General features: G+C 36.2%; 1 protein-coding gene across 2 annotated transcripts in view; it reads right to left on the bottom strand.

The window, feature by feature from the left end:
* The window catches only part of RAVER2 (ribonucleoprotein, PTB binding 2), a 99,522-nt gene that overhangs the window by 15,623 nt on the left and 68,993 nt on the right, over positions 1-14,906 (bottom strand). For both annotated transcript variants that reach the window (XM_036347933.1, XM_036347934.1), the window contains exons 10-11: positions 5,770-5,881; positions 4,094-4,230 (exon numbers count right to left, since the gene is read on the bottom strand). In XM_036347933.1, the coding sequence (XP_036203826.1) occupies positions 4,094-4,230; positions 5,770-5,881 (249 nt within the window). The remainder of the gene's footprint in view (positions 1-4,093; positions 4,231-5,769; positions 5,882-14,906) is intronic.

The raw sequence follows: 14,906 nt of genomic DNA, 5'->3' as shown, positions 1-14,906 counted from the left end.
TGACATTTTAGCTATACTTCTTTGTAATTTTTAACAACTGCTTTCTGGATTACAATAAGTATTCCATAATTTATCACAGCCTACTTAGAGTTAATATTGTTCTAATGTAACAACCCCACAAACATAATTTCACTCACCCCATTTTGTCTTTTGTACTGCTGTCAAATATATTAAATCTACAAACATTATAAAACCCACAATATTCTGTCATGATGCTGTTTTTAAATAAATTTTAAAAGAAAAAATATATTATCTTTTTTATTTTACCCACATTAACCAGCTGTTTTAACAAGTGGTTCTCAGTTGGGGGAGGTGGGATCGAATGGGTAGAAGACAAGAATGATGCTAAACATCCAACAATGTACAAGACAGCCCTGCACAACAGAAGTACCCAGCCCAGAATGTCAATAGTGCCAAGGTTGAGAAAGTCTAGCTCAAGAAAATGTGTGTTACTGTTCTGTGGTTGCTTTCATGATAATCTCATTATAACTTTGGTTTTCAGCATATTAACTAATGTGCCTAGATTAAAAAAAAATGTTGCTTTTCTTTATCCTGTTTTGCAGAGGAGGTCTCTGAACTTCTCAGATCTGTAAGTCTTTTTTTAAACCAAAGTTGGGAAGTTTTGGGGTTTTTTTTACCATTATTTCTTCAAATATTTTATGCCCCATTTATCTTTCTCCTCTCCTCCTGAGACTCCAATTATACTTATGTTAGACTGCTTGATATTGTCCCTCTGATTCCTGAGGGTCTGTTCATTGGTTTTCAACCTCTTTCTCTCTGTTCTTCAGACTAAATTATTTCTCTTGATTTGTCTATGTTAACTGAACCATTTTCCCTTCCTTTCTCTAATCTTCCTCTAAGCCCAAACAGTGTATTTTTTTTCCAGATACTGTATGTTTCAATTCTAGAGATTCTATACTTCTTTTTTAGAATGTATTTTTCCTGAAATTCCCTACCTGTTCATTTGGCCTTATTTTTTTTAAAGTTCCTGAACATAATTATAGTAGTTGTTTTAGATAAGACTGTCTACTAAGACCAACATCTGGGTCTCCTTGGAGTCCTTTCTTCTTAATGGCAGGTCACATTCTGTTTTTTCAGTTATCTAGTAATTCTTTTTACTGGACACTGTAGATGAAGTATCATAGAGACTGTGGATTGTATAATCTTCCTCTGAAGACTGTTGGTTTTTGTTGTAAGGAGTTAACTTTTCTGAACTCAAACACCAAATTGTCCCCTCTGTGCTGGGGAGGAGGTGTATCTCTTCACAGGTCTTCCTTTCCATCTGTGCTTTCCACCAGGTCCCCTAGAGTCTCCCTCACACAAACACAGTCAAGTCAGTCAAGTGCACTTGGGCTGAGTTCACAGAGATTTTGAGGCTCCTTCTTATGAAACCCCTTTTCCCGAAATTACTCCCTTTCTTCTCAGCCTTGCGAACAGTCCTGAACTCTGGCCTCTGATCCCACCAGCTGGCAAGACTGCACTTTTCTGCATAAATGGGGGAGGGGAGAGGGAGGAAGTAGGGGGGAGGTCAAAAAGCCACGGAAACACATGTCTCATCCAGTACAGGTTCCCTCTTTCAAGGACTGACTCCCCTTCCATTTCTGCCTGCTGTTGGTCGCTCTCCAGAGCCTACCAAGAGCTGTTTTTCTTTCATATTGAATACAATTTAGTAACAATTACATGCAGGAGGAATGATCTGACACAAACAACCTCACCAATACTGGATGCCAACTAGAATTTTTAAGGGTGATAGTTTTATTGGAAATAGGCATTATTATATCTATCTATATCTTGACATAGCTTTTTCTCCTAATCTTTACACACAGCAGCCAGTGCAGACCGACTGACCGACCAACCAACCAACCAACCAGTCTCTATAAAACACCACCCCATGCCTGGAGAAACTTCTCCCTGGTATAATGATAATGTGGGCTTTGGAATCAGAGAAGTCATTTCCTAACTGCATGAACTTGGAAAGATTATTTATCCCTTTATGCTTTCCATCTGTATTATGCAGGCGGTCATTTTAAGCTCACAAGATGGGTAAGCGTACTTAATGCTTTTATTGCAGAGCATGTAGCAAGTGTTCAAAACAAAGCAAAAATGTTGGTTTCCCTCCCTTAGACCTCTTCCTCCATTTCAGCACTGGAAATAGAAGGATTCCTAAACCATGACCACCTTTTACTAGTCACTTTATTCCATGAGTAACATTTAATTAAGTTTACTTTATGAGGAGGAAAGAACATGAGAAAGAACAAATCTCACTTTATGAACAAGCCTGAGGAAACAGCAGGGACTGCCCCGGGAACGCGGAATCCAGGGAAGACCCACCCTCACAGGATCTCTGGGTAAGCAAGGGAGAGGCAGGAAGAGGGCTGGCGATGCAAGAGGCATCTTTATCACAGAATTGCTCCACGTGTAAATGGCAAAGTGGCTTTCTGCGGATTTAAGTATTCAAAACCACAGTAATCTAATAAAACTGCTAGTGAGAAAAACAAGGCTAATTCCAAAAGTGAAATAAAAGGGAAGGTAAGTAGAAAAAATAACTTTTAAAACTTAAATCATACATTTAACTACATCTTAATTATTGTGCTTCTTCCTGTTTATAAAATTAAATTTTGTTCCTTATAAAGAAACAAACAAAAAAATTGCACAGGGACTATATTTTATGAATTTTTAAAATTAACAATTGATTATAAAATATTTTATGTGTTTACATATTGCTTTATATAATTTTTAATATTTGCATTGTATTTCATGGTATAAATATGACATAATTTGTATACTCAGTCCTATAAATTGTTGGAAATTTAGGTTGTTTCTAATTTTCACAGCTATAAACTATTCATGAAAGATTTTATACATTCCTGATTATTTCCTTGGCTTTTGTCACCTAGAAATATAACCAGCATACAACCAATGTCCTTACATATGTCATTATTTAAAATGTTAACTAGTAAGGGAACAAAGATGAAGTTTTATGAAGCACGTAAGAGAATGCCTTCCAGGTTGTGTCCCTTCATGACTGCTGTCCCTTAAATATAAGTAGCTGCCACCTAATTACATCATCGTACAACCCAGATTCCTCCCTTTCCCACAGGTAGACAAGAGACCCTTATCATATATTTTGCTAATATCCAGCTGCACCATTTCTACAGTCTATTTGACCTGCGTTTCTAGTACCCTATCATAAAAGCATATTTAGGCATCAATTGTTCTAAATGAATTCCCACTGGTTTCCTTTTCTAAGTTCATTAGAGACAGGGGAGACAAACACAGAGTTGATTCCAGGAAATCAAAGTGGAAGCACTGTTCCCACAGAGAGGACAGAGGCGGGAAGAAGCTGACTACGCTGGGAAATGAGAAGGAATCAGAATTGTTCATCGTAAGACCCTCATGACCACATATCATATACTGCTAACATGACATACATTCTCAGTTAAAGCCACTAAGAATAAACTGAAGGGGAAAAAAGCAAAGCAAAACTGACATAAGTAGGTAATGGTATGGTACACCTTATGAATATAATACTTTCCATGTTATTGACTGTTTGGTTTAAAAGTGAGCAGAATAGTGCCTGTAGTTATCATGTTTCTACATAAATGAGCAGTGGTGAACAACAGAGGCATTTCCTTGGGGTTCTTAGCCAGGTCTATACTGGGGTCAATCAGAGGTCAGCAGAGTTTTTCTGTAAGGAGCTACATTGTAAATATTTAACCCTGCAGCCATAAAGTCTCTATTAGAACTACTCAACTCTCTGCTGTGGCACAACAGCACTGCAGACAAGGTTTAAATGAATGAACCCGGCCGTATTCTAATAAAACTTTATTTACCAAACAAATGGTGGGCTGGAGTTGTTCTGTAGTTTGCCAACCAATAGTGTAAACAATGCCAGGTAAATAGTGCAAAATGATACTTAGCAATTTCTTGAATATGTCCTAAAATTCCAAATGGTGAGCAAAAAAATATTGTGTAGATCAGTGCAATTTTAATTTCCTCTGATAGTATAGGGATCACAATTTCATACTCAGTGAACTCAATATGAGGTTGAACCAATTTTTCTACATATCATCAAAATCTGAGACTCATTTACCTGTGCATAATCACCAAAAGGCTGAGAATATGCAATGCACTTTTCCAATGTGTGTTGTGATTCATTTTCCTGAGAGATTGCCTCCAGAATGTTGCTTGCAATTCCAGTCTTCTGTAGAGTGGTTTTACTTGCAGGGGCTAAAGGCAAAATCAATACATATATTTTAGTTAGGTTGCTTTATTGTTCATTATAAACAGAGTACAAACTCATTAATTCAGCATATTTTCAAATAGAATACCAATTTTAGCTTGCCAGAATATATATCTACATTATCCCCAGGAGAAAAAATATATACAGTATATGATGTTGTCTTAGTCATTTAAAATAACTGAATGAAAGTTTGCCCTATGGGTAAATAATTTTGGTGGAAACATTTAAAAAATAAAAGTCTAGCCCCAGCTAGTTTGGCTCATTGGATAGAGCATTGGTCTATGGACTGAAGGGTCCCAGGTTCGATTCCGGTCAAGGGCACATGTCCAGGTTGCAGGCTCGATCCCCAGTAGGGAGCCTGCAGGAGGCAACCGATCAAGCCAATCAATGATTGTTTCTCATCATTGATGTTTCTATCTGTCTCCATCTCTCTTCCTCTCTGAAATCAATAAAAACATATTTTTAAAAATGCATATGTACGTATAATCTCCAAAACAAGGCATACAGAATGTAAACTAACCTTTCTTGTTTATGTAACAGTTGTAACTATCAATTTTTAGACCAGTTAAAAATATAGATGTTCTAAAAGCATATTAAATTTTTTTCTGGCTTTTAAAAAATTAGAAATTAATGTTTAGATTCAAGAGGATACTCGATAAAATAAAGATAATGCACATTAAAAACAAAATTCATCTTTCATCTCTTCTCAACCAATCCTACTCTTTTTCCCAGGGGTGGCAGTTTAAAATTTATTTTCCCAGATTTACTTTATCCATTTACACATTCAAATATGTACATGTAAGAATATTTGGCTTTAAATAAACAAATGGAATCATTTTATACATACATTTGCTTTTTCCACTTAATTTGTTTTAGAGATCATTTTCCATTAGTACATGATTATAAAAGAAAAGTTGCATAATATTCCATTTTATGACAAACTATTCATTCCTGTAAACGGACCTTAAGGCACTTTCTAGTTTTTACCGTTTACAACGATGTTCTAGTGAATATCCTAGTATATGTACAGCGTAAGCCACAGTTGTGATTTTCTCTTAAGACTGTTAATTTACACGAACTGAAGGCCTGAGGAGACCCTCCAAAAAAGTACACGAGAATTCCACTTCTGCCATTGAGTAGCTCATATGTTTTTGGTGTACTTGGCTAATACTCCAGATATATTAAATTACTTAGAAGTTTAAAACTCTATTTTAGAAATATGATTCTATCTGTAAAGAATTATTGTGCCAAAGAATTCTTCTGCCCAATTATTTTTTAATGATTCAATAATTCAAAAAATTAATTATATCCTTAATAAAGTATTATAAAAGATGCCTTCAATAATGTAAAATGCATTTTAAGGGTTAATTTTAGTTATTCTTTCATTTTAAAGACCGGGATCATAATTTAGGCTTTAACTGGTCAATAGGTATGATTTGTTTCTATCAAATTAAAAACTGACGTAAAACTCATTATGGAAAGTATTCAATGAAACTCCAAAATATTAATACTGAGTTCTCACTTACATGATAAGCACACACTGGGCAGCACACTGGCCAAGTTTAAGTAGGGATTTTTACTCAGCCGGATTTCTTTTGGCGGTTCTCCCAAGAGTGAAGTCTGATTCTTAGAGGCAGCCTATTTATCAAAAACAAAAGAGTAGGAACTTAATTAATAAGAAGTACAAGAAAATAAAAATGAAGAAGGAATAAGGAAATACTTATTCTTCAATAAACCTAGTGTGGTAAAAACTTGTAGAAACTGTTTCTACCTATGGAGATATAAAGTTATGAAATATTTCTGGATATTGATTAAAATTATATTTCACCTGCTATTATTTTTTCAGTAAGTTTTTAAAAGACTATTCTGGAACCATTGAACTTTAGAACTGAAAGACAATTAAAAGAGATCTTGTACAACCTTCTCATTTGAACCAGGAGACAATTCATCTTCAGAAGAAAAAACAAATTTCATAACTTACTTCCAGAAACAAAGTTATCAACATTTTTTTTTCTAAAACGTACATAGTATGTGTTGAAGCCAGGCCTGGAACCCTTTCTTTCTTAACAGCTATATTACATTAGCCAGAATAATGCTAATGGATGAAATGGCTTCACTGGAGAATTCTACCAAACATTTAAAGAGAAATGAAACAATGCAGAAAAAGCAGTTGACAAAATTCAATACCCTCAGCAAACTAGAAATAGAAGGAAACTACCATAAAAAAGTCATGTGTGAAAAAGCTAATATTATACTCAATGGTGAAAGACTGAAGATCAAGAATAAGACGAAGATGCCTTCACCACTTCTGTTCAACACAGTATTGGAAATTCTAGCCAGAGCAACTAAGCAGGAAAAAGATATAAAAGGCATCCAAATTAGAAACAAAAAAGTAAAATTATCTCTTTTTGCATATGACATAAAGAAGATTACACCAACACTGTTAGAACTAATAAATGAATTTCAGGATACAAAAATCCACATGCAAAGAACAGTTGTGTTTGTATATACTAACAAAGGACAATACAAAAAGAAAACAATTCCAGTAGAATAAAATACTTAGGAATTAACTGAACCAAGGATAAGTGCTTGTACACTGAAAAACTATAAAACATTGTTGAAAAAATTAAAAGATGACAAATAAATGAAAATACATCCCATGTTCATGAATTGGAAACAATACTGTTAAAGTGTCAGTACTACCCCAACTAATCTACAGATTCACTAATCCCAATTAATATTCCAACTTTTTTGCAGAAAATAAAAGCTTATCCTAAGGTTCATATTAAGGGACTCCCCAAAAGTTGCTGGAAGGTGATAAAGAAACAAGAATAGAGGGCCCACACTTTATGACGTCAAAACTTACTATAAAGCTATAGTAATCTTAACAGTGTGATACTGGCATAAAAACAGACAAACAGGTGAATGGAACAGAATACAGATCCCAGAAATAAATCCCCACATATGTACATGGTTAAATGATTTTTAACGAGTGTCAAGATTATTCAATGGGGAATGGACAGTCTTTTCAACAAATACTTGGATATCCACATGTAACAGAATGAAGTAGATTCTTATCTAACACCATATACAAAAATTAACTCAAAATGGATCAAAGGCCTAAATGTAAGAGCTAAAACTATAAATCTCTAAAAGGAAAAGCTTACATGGAAAGCTTCATGTTATTAAATTTGGCAAAGATTTATTGGATATGACACCAAAAGCAGAAGCAAAAACAAAAAAAGGTTGAGTGACAAAACAAGCCTTAACAGATTTAAGAACACTGAAACAATCTCAGGTGTTGTTCTGACCACAGGGGTATGAAGCTAGATATCAATAACAGGAAAAAAAGTAGAAAAATCACAAATATGTAGAAATTAAACAACACACTCCTAATGGGTTAAAGAAGAGATAAAAGGGAAATTTAAAAAAAATCTCTTGAGACAAATAAAAATGGAAAACAACATACTCAAAAGTTACAGGATGCAGCAAAAGCAGTTCTAAGGTAGAATTGTATTGCGGTAAATGCCTATATGAAGAAAAAAGCGAACAACCTAACTTTACACCTCAAGGAATCAGAAAAAGAACAAACTAAGCCCAAAATTAACCAAAGTAAGGAAATATTATTTACTAGAGTAGAAATAAGTAAAACAGACAAGAGAAAGGAAGATCAATAGAGCGAAGTATTGATGTCTTCAAAGGTAAACTAAACGTTTAGCTAGACTAACCAAGAGCAAAAGAGAAAGGACTCAAAATTATAAATGAAAGAGAAGACATTATAACTGATACCACAGATATACATACAAAGGATCATAATAGACTATTATCAACAAACATATGCCAACAAATTGGATAAACTACAAGAAATGGATAAATTTCTGGAAACATTCTACAAAGATTGAATCATAAAGAAATTTGAACAGACCAATAAGGAGTAAGGATTAATAAAAAAATTCCCAACAACCAAGAAGCAAAGAGAGAGGACCCAAATAAACAAAATCAGAAATGAAAGAGTTGAAGTAACAACCAACCCCACAGAAATACAAAGGATTATGAAAAAAGTGCTATGAACAACTCTATTCCAACAAACTGGACAACCTGGATGAAATGGACATATTCTTAGAAAAATAAAAGCTTCCAAAACTCAATCAGGAAGAATCAAAAAGCCTAAATAGGCCAATAACTATCGAAGAAATTGAAGCAGTGATCAAAAATCTTCCAGCAGCCCTGGCTGGTTTGGCTCAGTGGATAGAGCGTCGGCCTGCAGACTCAAGGGTCCCAGGTTCGATTCCGGTCAAGGGCATGTACCTTGGTTGCGGGCACATTCCCAGTAGGGGGTGTGCAGGAGGCAGCTGATCCTTGTTTCTAATTCTCTATCCCTCTCTCTTCCTCTCTATAAAAATCTTCCAGCAAACAAAAGCCTGGTCCTGATGGCTTTACAGGGGAGTTCTACCAAGCATTCAAAGAACTAAAACCCATCCTCCTCAGACTATTCCAAAAAATTCAAGAGGAAGGCATACTTCCCAGCTCTTTCTGTGAAGCCAGCATTACCCTAATTCCAAAACCAGATAAAGACACCACAATGAAAGAGAATTACAGGCCAATATCCCTCATGAATATAGATGCTAAAATCCTCAACAAAATTCTAGCAAATCGGATCCACTATTACATTAGAAAGATCATACACAGTGACCAAGTGGGATTTATTCCAGGGACGCAAGGATGGTACAATATTCGCAAATCAATAAATGTGATACATGACATAAATTTAGAGACAAAAATCACACAATCATATCCATCGATGCAGAAAAAGCATTTGATAAAATCCAACACCCTTTTTTGATAAAAACTCTCAGCAAAGTGGGAATAGAGGGATCATATCTCAACATAATAAAAGCCTTATATGACACACCTACAGCCAACATCATACTCAATGGGCAAACACTAAATTCATTTCCCTTAAGAACAGGAACAAGACAGGGATGCCCACTTTTGCCACTCCTGTTTGATATACTACTGGAAGTGCTAGTCATAGCAATCAGACAAGAAGAAATAAAAGGCATCCAAATTTGAAAAGAAGAAGTAAAACTGTCATTATTCGCAGATGACATGATACTGTACGTAGAAAACCCCAAAGACTCCATCATAAAACTACTAGATTTAATAAATGAATTCAGCAAGGTAGGAGGATATAAAATTAACACCCAGAAACTTATGGCTTTTTTGTACACCAATAATGAACTCACAGAAAGAGAAACTAAAAAAACAATCCCATTTACCATTGCACCAAAAAAATTAAGATAACCTAGAAATAAATTTAACTAAGGAGGTAAAAGACCTGTACTCGGAAAACTACAGGATATTGAAAAAAGAGACAGAGGAAGATATAAACAAATGAAAGAACATACTGTGTTCATGGACTGGTAGAATCAACATCATTAAAATGTTCATACTACCCAAAGCAATCTACAGATTTAATGCAATCCCCATTAAAATACCAACAGCATATTTCACAGACTTAGAAAAAACTCTCCAAAAATTCATCTGGAATAAAAAAAGACCCTAAATAGCCACAGCAATCCTGAGAAAGAAGACCAAAGTTGGAGGGATCACAATACCAGATATCAAGCTGTATTACAAAGCCACAATTCTCAAAACTGCCTGGTACTGGCACAAGAACAGACATATAGACCAATGGAACAGAAAAGAGAACCCAGAAATCGACCCAAGCCATTATGCTCAATTAATATTTGACAAAGGAGGCAAGAGCATACAACGGAGTCAAGACAGTCTCTTCAATAAATGGTGCTGGGAAATTTGTTCAGATACATACAAAAAAATGAAACTAGATCAGCAACTTACACCATATACAAAAACTCAAAATGGTTAAAGGACTTAAGTGTAAGACGGGAAACCATAAAAATCTTAGAAGACTTCATAGGCAGCAAAATATCAGACATATGCTGTAGCAATATCTTTACTGATACAGCTCCTCAGGGCAATGGAAACTAAGGAGAAAATAAACAAATGGGACTACATCAAAATAAAAAGCTTCTGCACAGCAAAAGAAACCATCAACAAAACAACAAGAAAGCCCACTGCATGGGAGAACATATTTGTCAATGCTATTTCAGCTAAGGGTTAATCTCCAAAATTTACAGAGAACTCATACAACTTAACAAAAGGAAGATAAACGATCCAATCAAAAAATGGGCAAAGGACCTAAGTAGATACTTTTCAAAAGAGGACATACAGAAGGCCCAGAGACATATGAAAACATGCTCAGAGTCACTAATCATTCGAGAGATGCAATTCAAAACAACAATGAGGTACCATCTCACACCTGTCAGAATGGCTATCATCAACAAAGGGCAAGTGCTGGTGAGGATGTGGAGAAAAAGGAACACTCGTGCACTGCTGATGGGAATTCAGACTGGTGTAGCCACTGTGGAAAACAGTATGGAGTTTCCTCAAAAAAACTAAAAATGGAACTCCCATTTGACCCAGTAATCCCACTTCTAGGAATATATCCCAAGAAACCAGAAACACCAATCAGAAAGGATATATGCACTCCTGTGTTCATAGCAGCACAATTTAAAACAGCTAAGATTTGAAACAGCCTAAGTGCCCATCAGCAGATGAGTGGATTAAAAAACTGTGGTACATCTACACAATGGAATACTACACTGCTATAAAAAAGAAGGAACTTTTACCATTTGCAACAGCATGGACAGAACTGGAGAGCATTATGATAAGGGAAATAAGCCAGTCCGAGAAAGATAAATGTCACATGATCTCACTCATATGTGGTATATAATGATCAACATAAACTGATGAACAAAAATAGATCTTAAGACAAGGTAGCACTGAACAAACCGTCCAACCTCAGAGAGAAGGCAGGGGAGGGAGGGGTTAGAAATCAACCAAAGGACGTGTATGCATGCATATTAGCATAACCAATGGACACAGACACTGGGGCGGTGGGGGCTTGCCCTCGGGGGTGGGAGAGGCCGGGGGGTCACTCGGGGAAAAAAGAAGACATGTAATACTTTAAACAATAAAAATAACTAAATTAATTTAAAATTAAATAAATTCCCAACAATGAAAAGCTCAGGCTTACCTGGTGAATTCTACCAAATATTTAAAGAAGAATTAATGCCAGTGCTTCGGAAACTCTTCAATAAACACTTCCTAATTTGTTTTACAAGGCCAGCACTTCCCTCATACCAAAGCTAGACAAGGACACTACAAGAAAAAAATTTAGGCCAATATCCCTGATGAACATACGTGCAAAAATCCTCATCAATATTAGCAACCCTAAACAAAATATAAGCAACCTGAATTCAACAACCCATTAAAAGAGTTATGCACCACAATCCACTGGGATTTAACCTTGGGATGTAAGAATGGTTCAACATATACAAATCAATAAATGTGATACACCACATTAAATAGAATAAAGGAAAAGAAACATAATGATTTCGATAGATACAGAAAACACATTAGTGAAAACTGAACATCCTTTCATAATAAAAGCTACAAATAGAACTCCAGATAATAAAAGCCATACATAAAAGACATGCCCACAGAGAACATCATATTCAATGGTGAAAAGCTGAACGTTTTTCCTCTGAGATCAGGAACAAGACACGGTTGCCCATTTTATTCAACAGAGTACTGGCAGTCCTAGCCAGAGAGCAATTAGGCAAGAAAAGGATAAAAAGGCATCCAAATCAGAAAGGAAGATGTTAAATAATCTGTTTGTATCAGTGGCATTTCTACATACTAACAATATACTACCAATAAACTATTTTTTAATTAAGAAAAATCTAATTTATAATATCAAAAAGAATAAAATATTTAGAAATAAATTTAACTAAGAAGGTGAAAGATCTGTACACTGGAAAGCATAAGACATTGATAAAAGAAATAAAAAGCAATACAACTGGAAAGATAGCCTTTGTTAACAGAATAATATCATGTAAGAAATAATATTTTTAAAATGTCCATACTACCGCCTGGCTGGTGTAGCTCAGTGGCTGAGCACTGACCCAGGAAACAAAAGGCCATTGATTAGAGTCCTGCTCAGGGCACATGCCCAAGTTGCAGGCTAGATCTCCTAGAGGGGTGGCGGAGGGGGGGGGGTGCTGCGTGCAGGAGGTAGCCCACTGATGAGTTTTCTCTCTCATGGATGTTTCTATCTCTCTATCCCTCTCCCTTCCTCTCTCTCTAAAAAACAATCAATAAAAACATATTTTAGGGGGAAAAAATGTCCATACTACCCAAAGCAACCTATAAATTTAACAAATTCCAGTAAAAATTTCAATGGCACTTTTTACAGTAATAGAAAAGGAATCCTATAATTTGTATGGAACCCAAAGACCCCAAGTGGCTAGGGATACCTTGAGAAAGAACACATTTGGAGACATTCCACTTCCTGGTTTCAAACTATACTACAAAACCATAGTAATCAAAACAGTATGATACTGGCATAAAACTTTGCCCAAATATTGACAAAACAGTCCAGAAATAAACCCACGCATTTGTGGTCAACTATGTTTCACAAGAGTGCCAAGAATACACAGTGGGGAAAGGACGTCTGCCTGACTTTGGCTGTCGTCTTGTGAATAGCTTCTCATTTGCCCATTATGTGTATCGCCTCATATCCAGTTTTTCTAGAGACCATGGTGCTTTCATTTACTATGAATTAAAGATCCGATGCAAAAAGATTAAGTAATTCATATATAAATTCTATTTGTTTAATTTCCCTCAATAACTCAAGCAATTAATATTTGCAGATAATTTTTTAAAAATTCATTCTACGAAGTACTGCCCTAGTTTTATTTTTTAATTGTAGGACATTCTATCCATAAAAGTGGATAGAATGTGACTAAGTGGCACCAAACCTCTTACAAATTCAATATTATTTTGACATTTGAATATAGCCAACTAGGTGATTTTTTTTCTCATATTCTCCTTATAGCCTGAGTTTTACACCACTTGCAAACCAAAAGGAATTTTAGAGTACAAATAAAATGAAAATTAAATATACTGTATTTTACCCACCAATTATAACATTTATAAACGCCAGTGGTTTATAACCATTAAAATGACTGGGGCCCTAGCCGGTTTGACTCAGTGGGCACAGTGTTGGCCTGCAACCAAAGGGTCCCAGGTTCAATTCTGATCAAGGGTAGGTACCTGGGTTGCAGGCTCCTCCCAGGCCCTGGTGGGAGAGTGGGGGGACTCGTGCAGGAGGCAACCAATTGATTTGTTTTGCTCACATTGATGTTTCTTTCTTTCTCTCTCTCTTCCACTCTCCCTATAAATCAATGGGAAAATATCCTTAGGTGAGGATTAACAACAACAACAACATTGACTGGGTAAAACTTCCAGAATTAAAACAGAGTTTAGATTCTTTCAGACAAACCAGAGTGTCATAACTGACTTTGACATATTTAATAAAATAAAACTGATTCTCCCTCTCAATATTAAAATAATACCCGAACTAACTACAGAATACATTTAAAATAGAAAAAAAATGAGTATATCTCAAAGAACAGCATTATTTACTTACAAAGTCTTACAAACATCACTATATAATTAGATAAATATTAATGACATCATAAGTTTTTCCAAAATACAAAATTTTGAACTTAAATTAGTTTATTTTTTTTAATATCAAGTATTTGCGTAAACCATGCATATCTCAAACTTTTTAAAGGCAACAATGTATAGTACAAAATTTATATATAAATTATTTTACAGCAACAGACTTAAAAACTTCATTTTAGAGAGAAACCAAGATGGCGGCATAGGTAAACACCGAAATTGCTGCCTCCTACAACAACTTCAAAAATACAACAAAAAGACAAAACAGACATCATCCAGAACTACAGGAAGGCTGGCTGAGCGGAAATTCTACAACTAGAAGGAAAGAAAAGCACTCTGAGACTCAGGAGCTGCGGAAGTAAAGTGCAAAGGTACGGAGGCTCGAGCACACAGAGAAAGGGGCTGGCACCTGAGGACGCAGCTGTCTTTTTGAATCGGGAGGGAGTCACAAGCTCTCGACTGCTCTAAACTCCAGTTCCGTGAAGTCTCTGGGGACCCAGGACTCATACAGGGAGAAACTGGACTGTCTGGCAGCAGGCAGAACTCGGAACTTGAGGGCAGCTTTCCCTCAGAGGTGCTTGCAGCAATTAAATTACCGGGACACCGAGACGCACGGCCCCTTAGGGCAGGGCCAAGGACCAGCCATAGCTGCTTGCTCCGCCCTGTTGATTCCTTGAGACCCCACCCCACCCAGGCTGCGGCAGAGGCTTTTGCATATGAATGCCCTGTCCCTTTGCAACCTGAAAATTACCTAACAAATTACAGCTGGGCCAGACAGACCCAGAACTTCCAAGAGAAGGCCCAAGGCCCCACAGCAGCTTGCATTGCTTCACAGCTGGGCCTCATCTGGGCACCTCCAAACTCCAAAAAAGGAAGGGGTATCTGCAGATCTTTTCATAGCTCTTGCTGGGTAACCTCAGGCAGAGACTAAATTAGCACCTCCTTAGATCCAAGAGCCAGTGTACCCAGTAGTCAGAGTGGGACCATCCAGATTACAACTCCTCAGATCCATAAGGGACACACTCAGGGGGCAGACTCAGTGAGCACCAAA

This window comes from Myotis myotis, unplaced genomic scaffold (genome assembly GCF_014108235.1).
Source record: "Myotis myotis isolate mMyoMyo1 unplaced genomic scaffold, mMyoMyo1.p scaffold_m19_p_2, whole genome shotgun sequence".
In the NCBI taxonomy this organism is placed as follows: domain Eukaryota; kingdom Metazoa; phylum Chordata; class Mammalia; order Chiroptera; family Vespertilionidae; genus Myotis; species Myotis myotis.
This window is presented reverse-complemented; position numbering and strand designations above follow the sequence as displayed.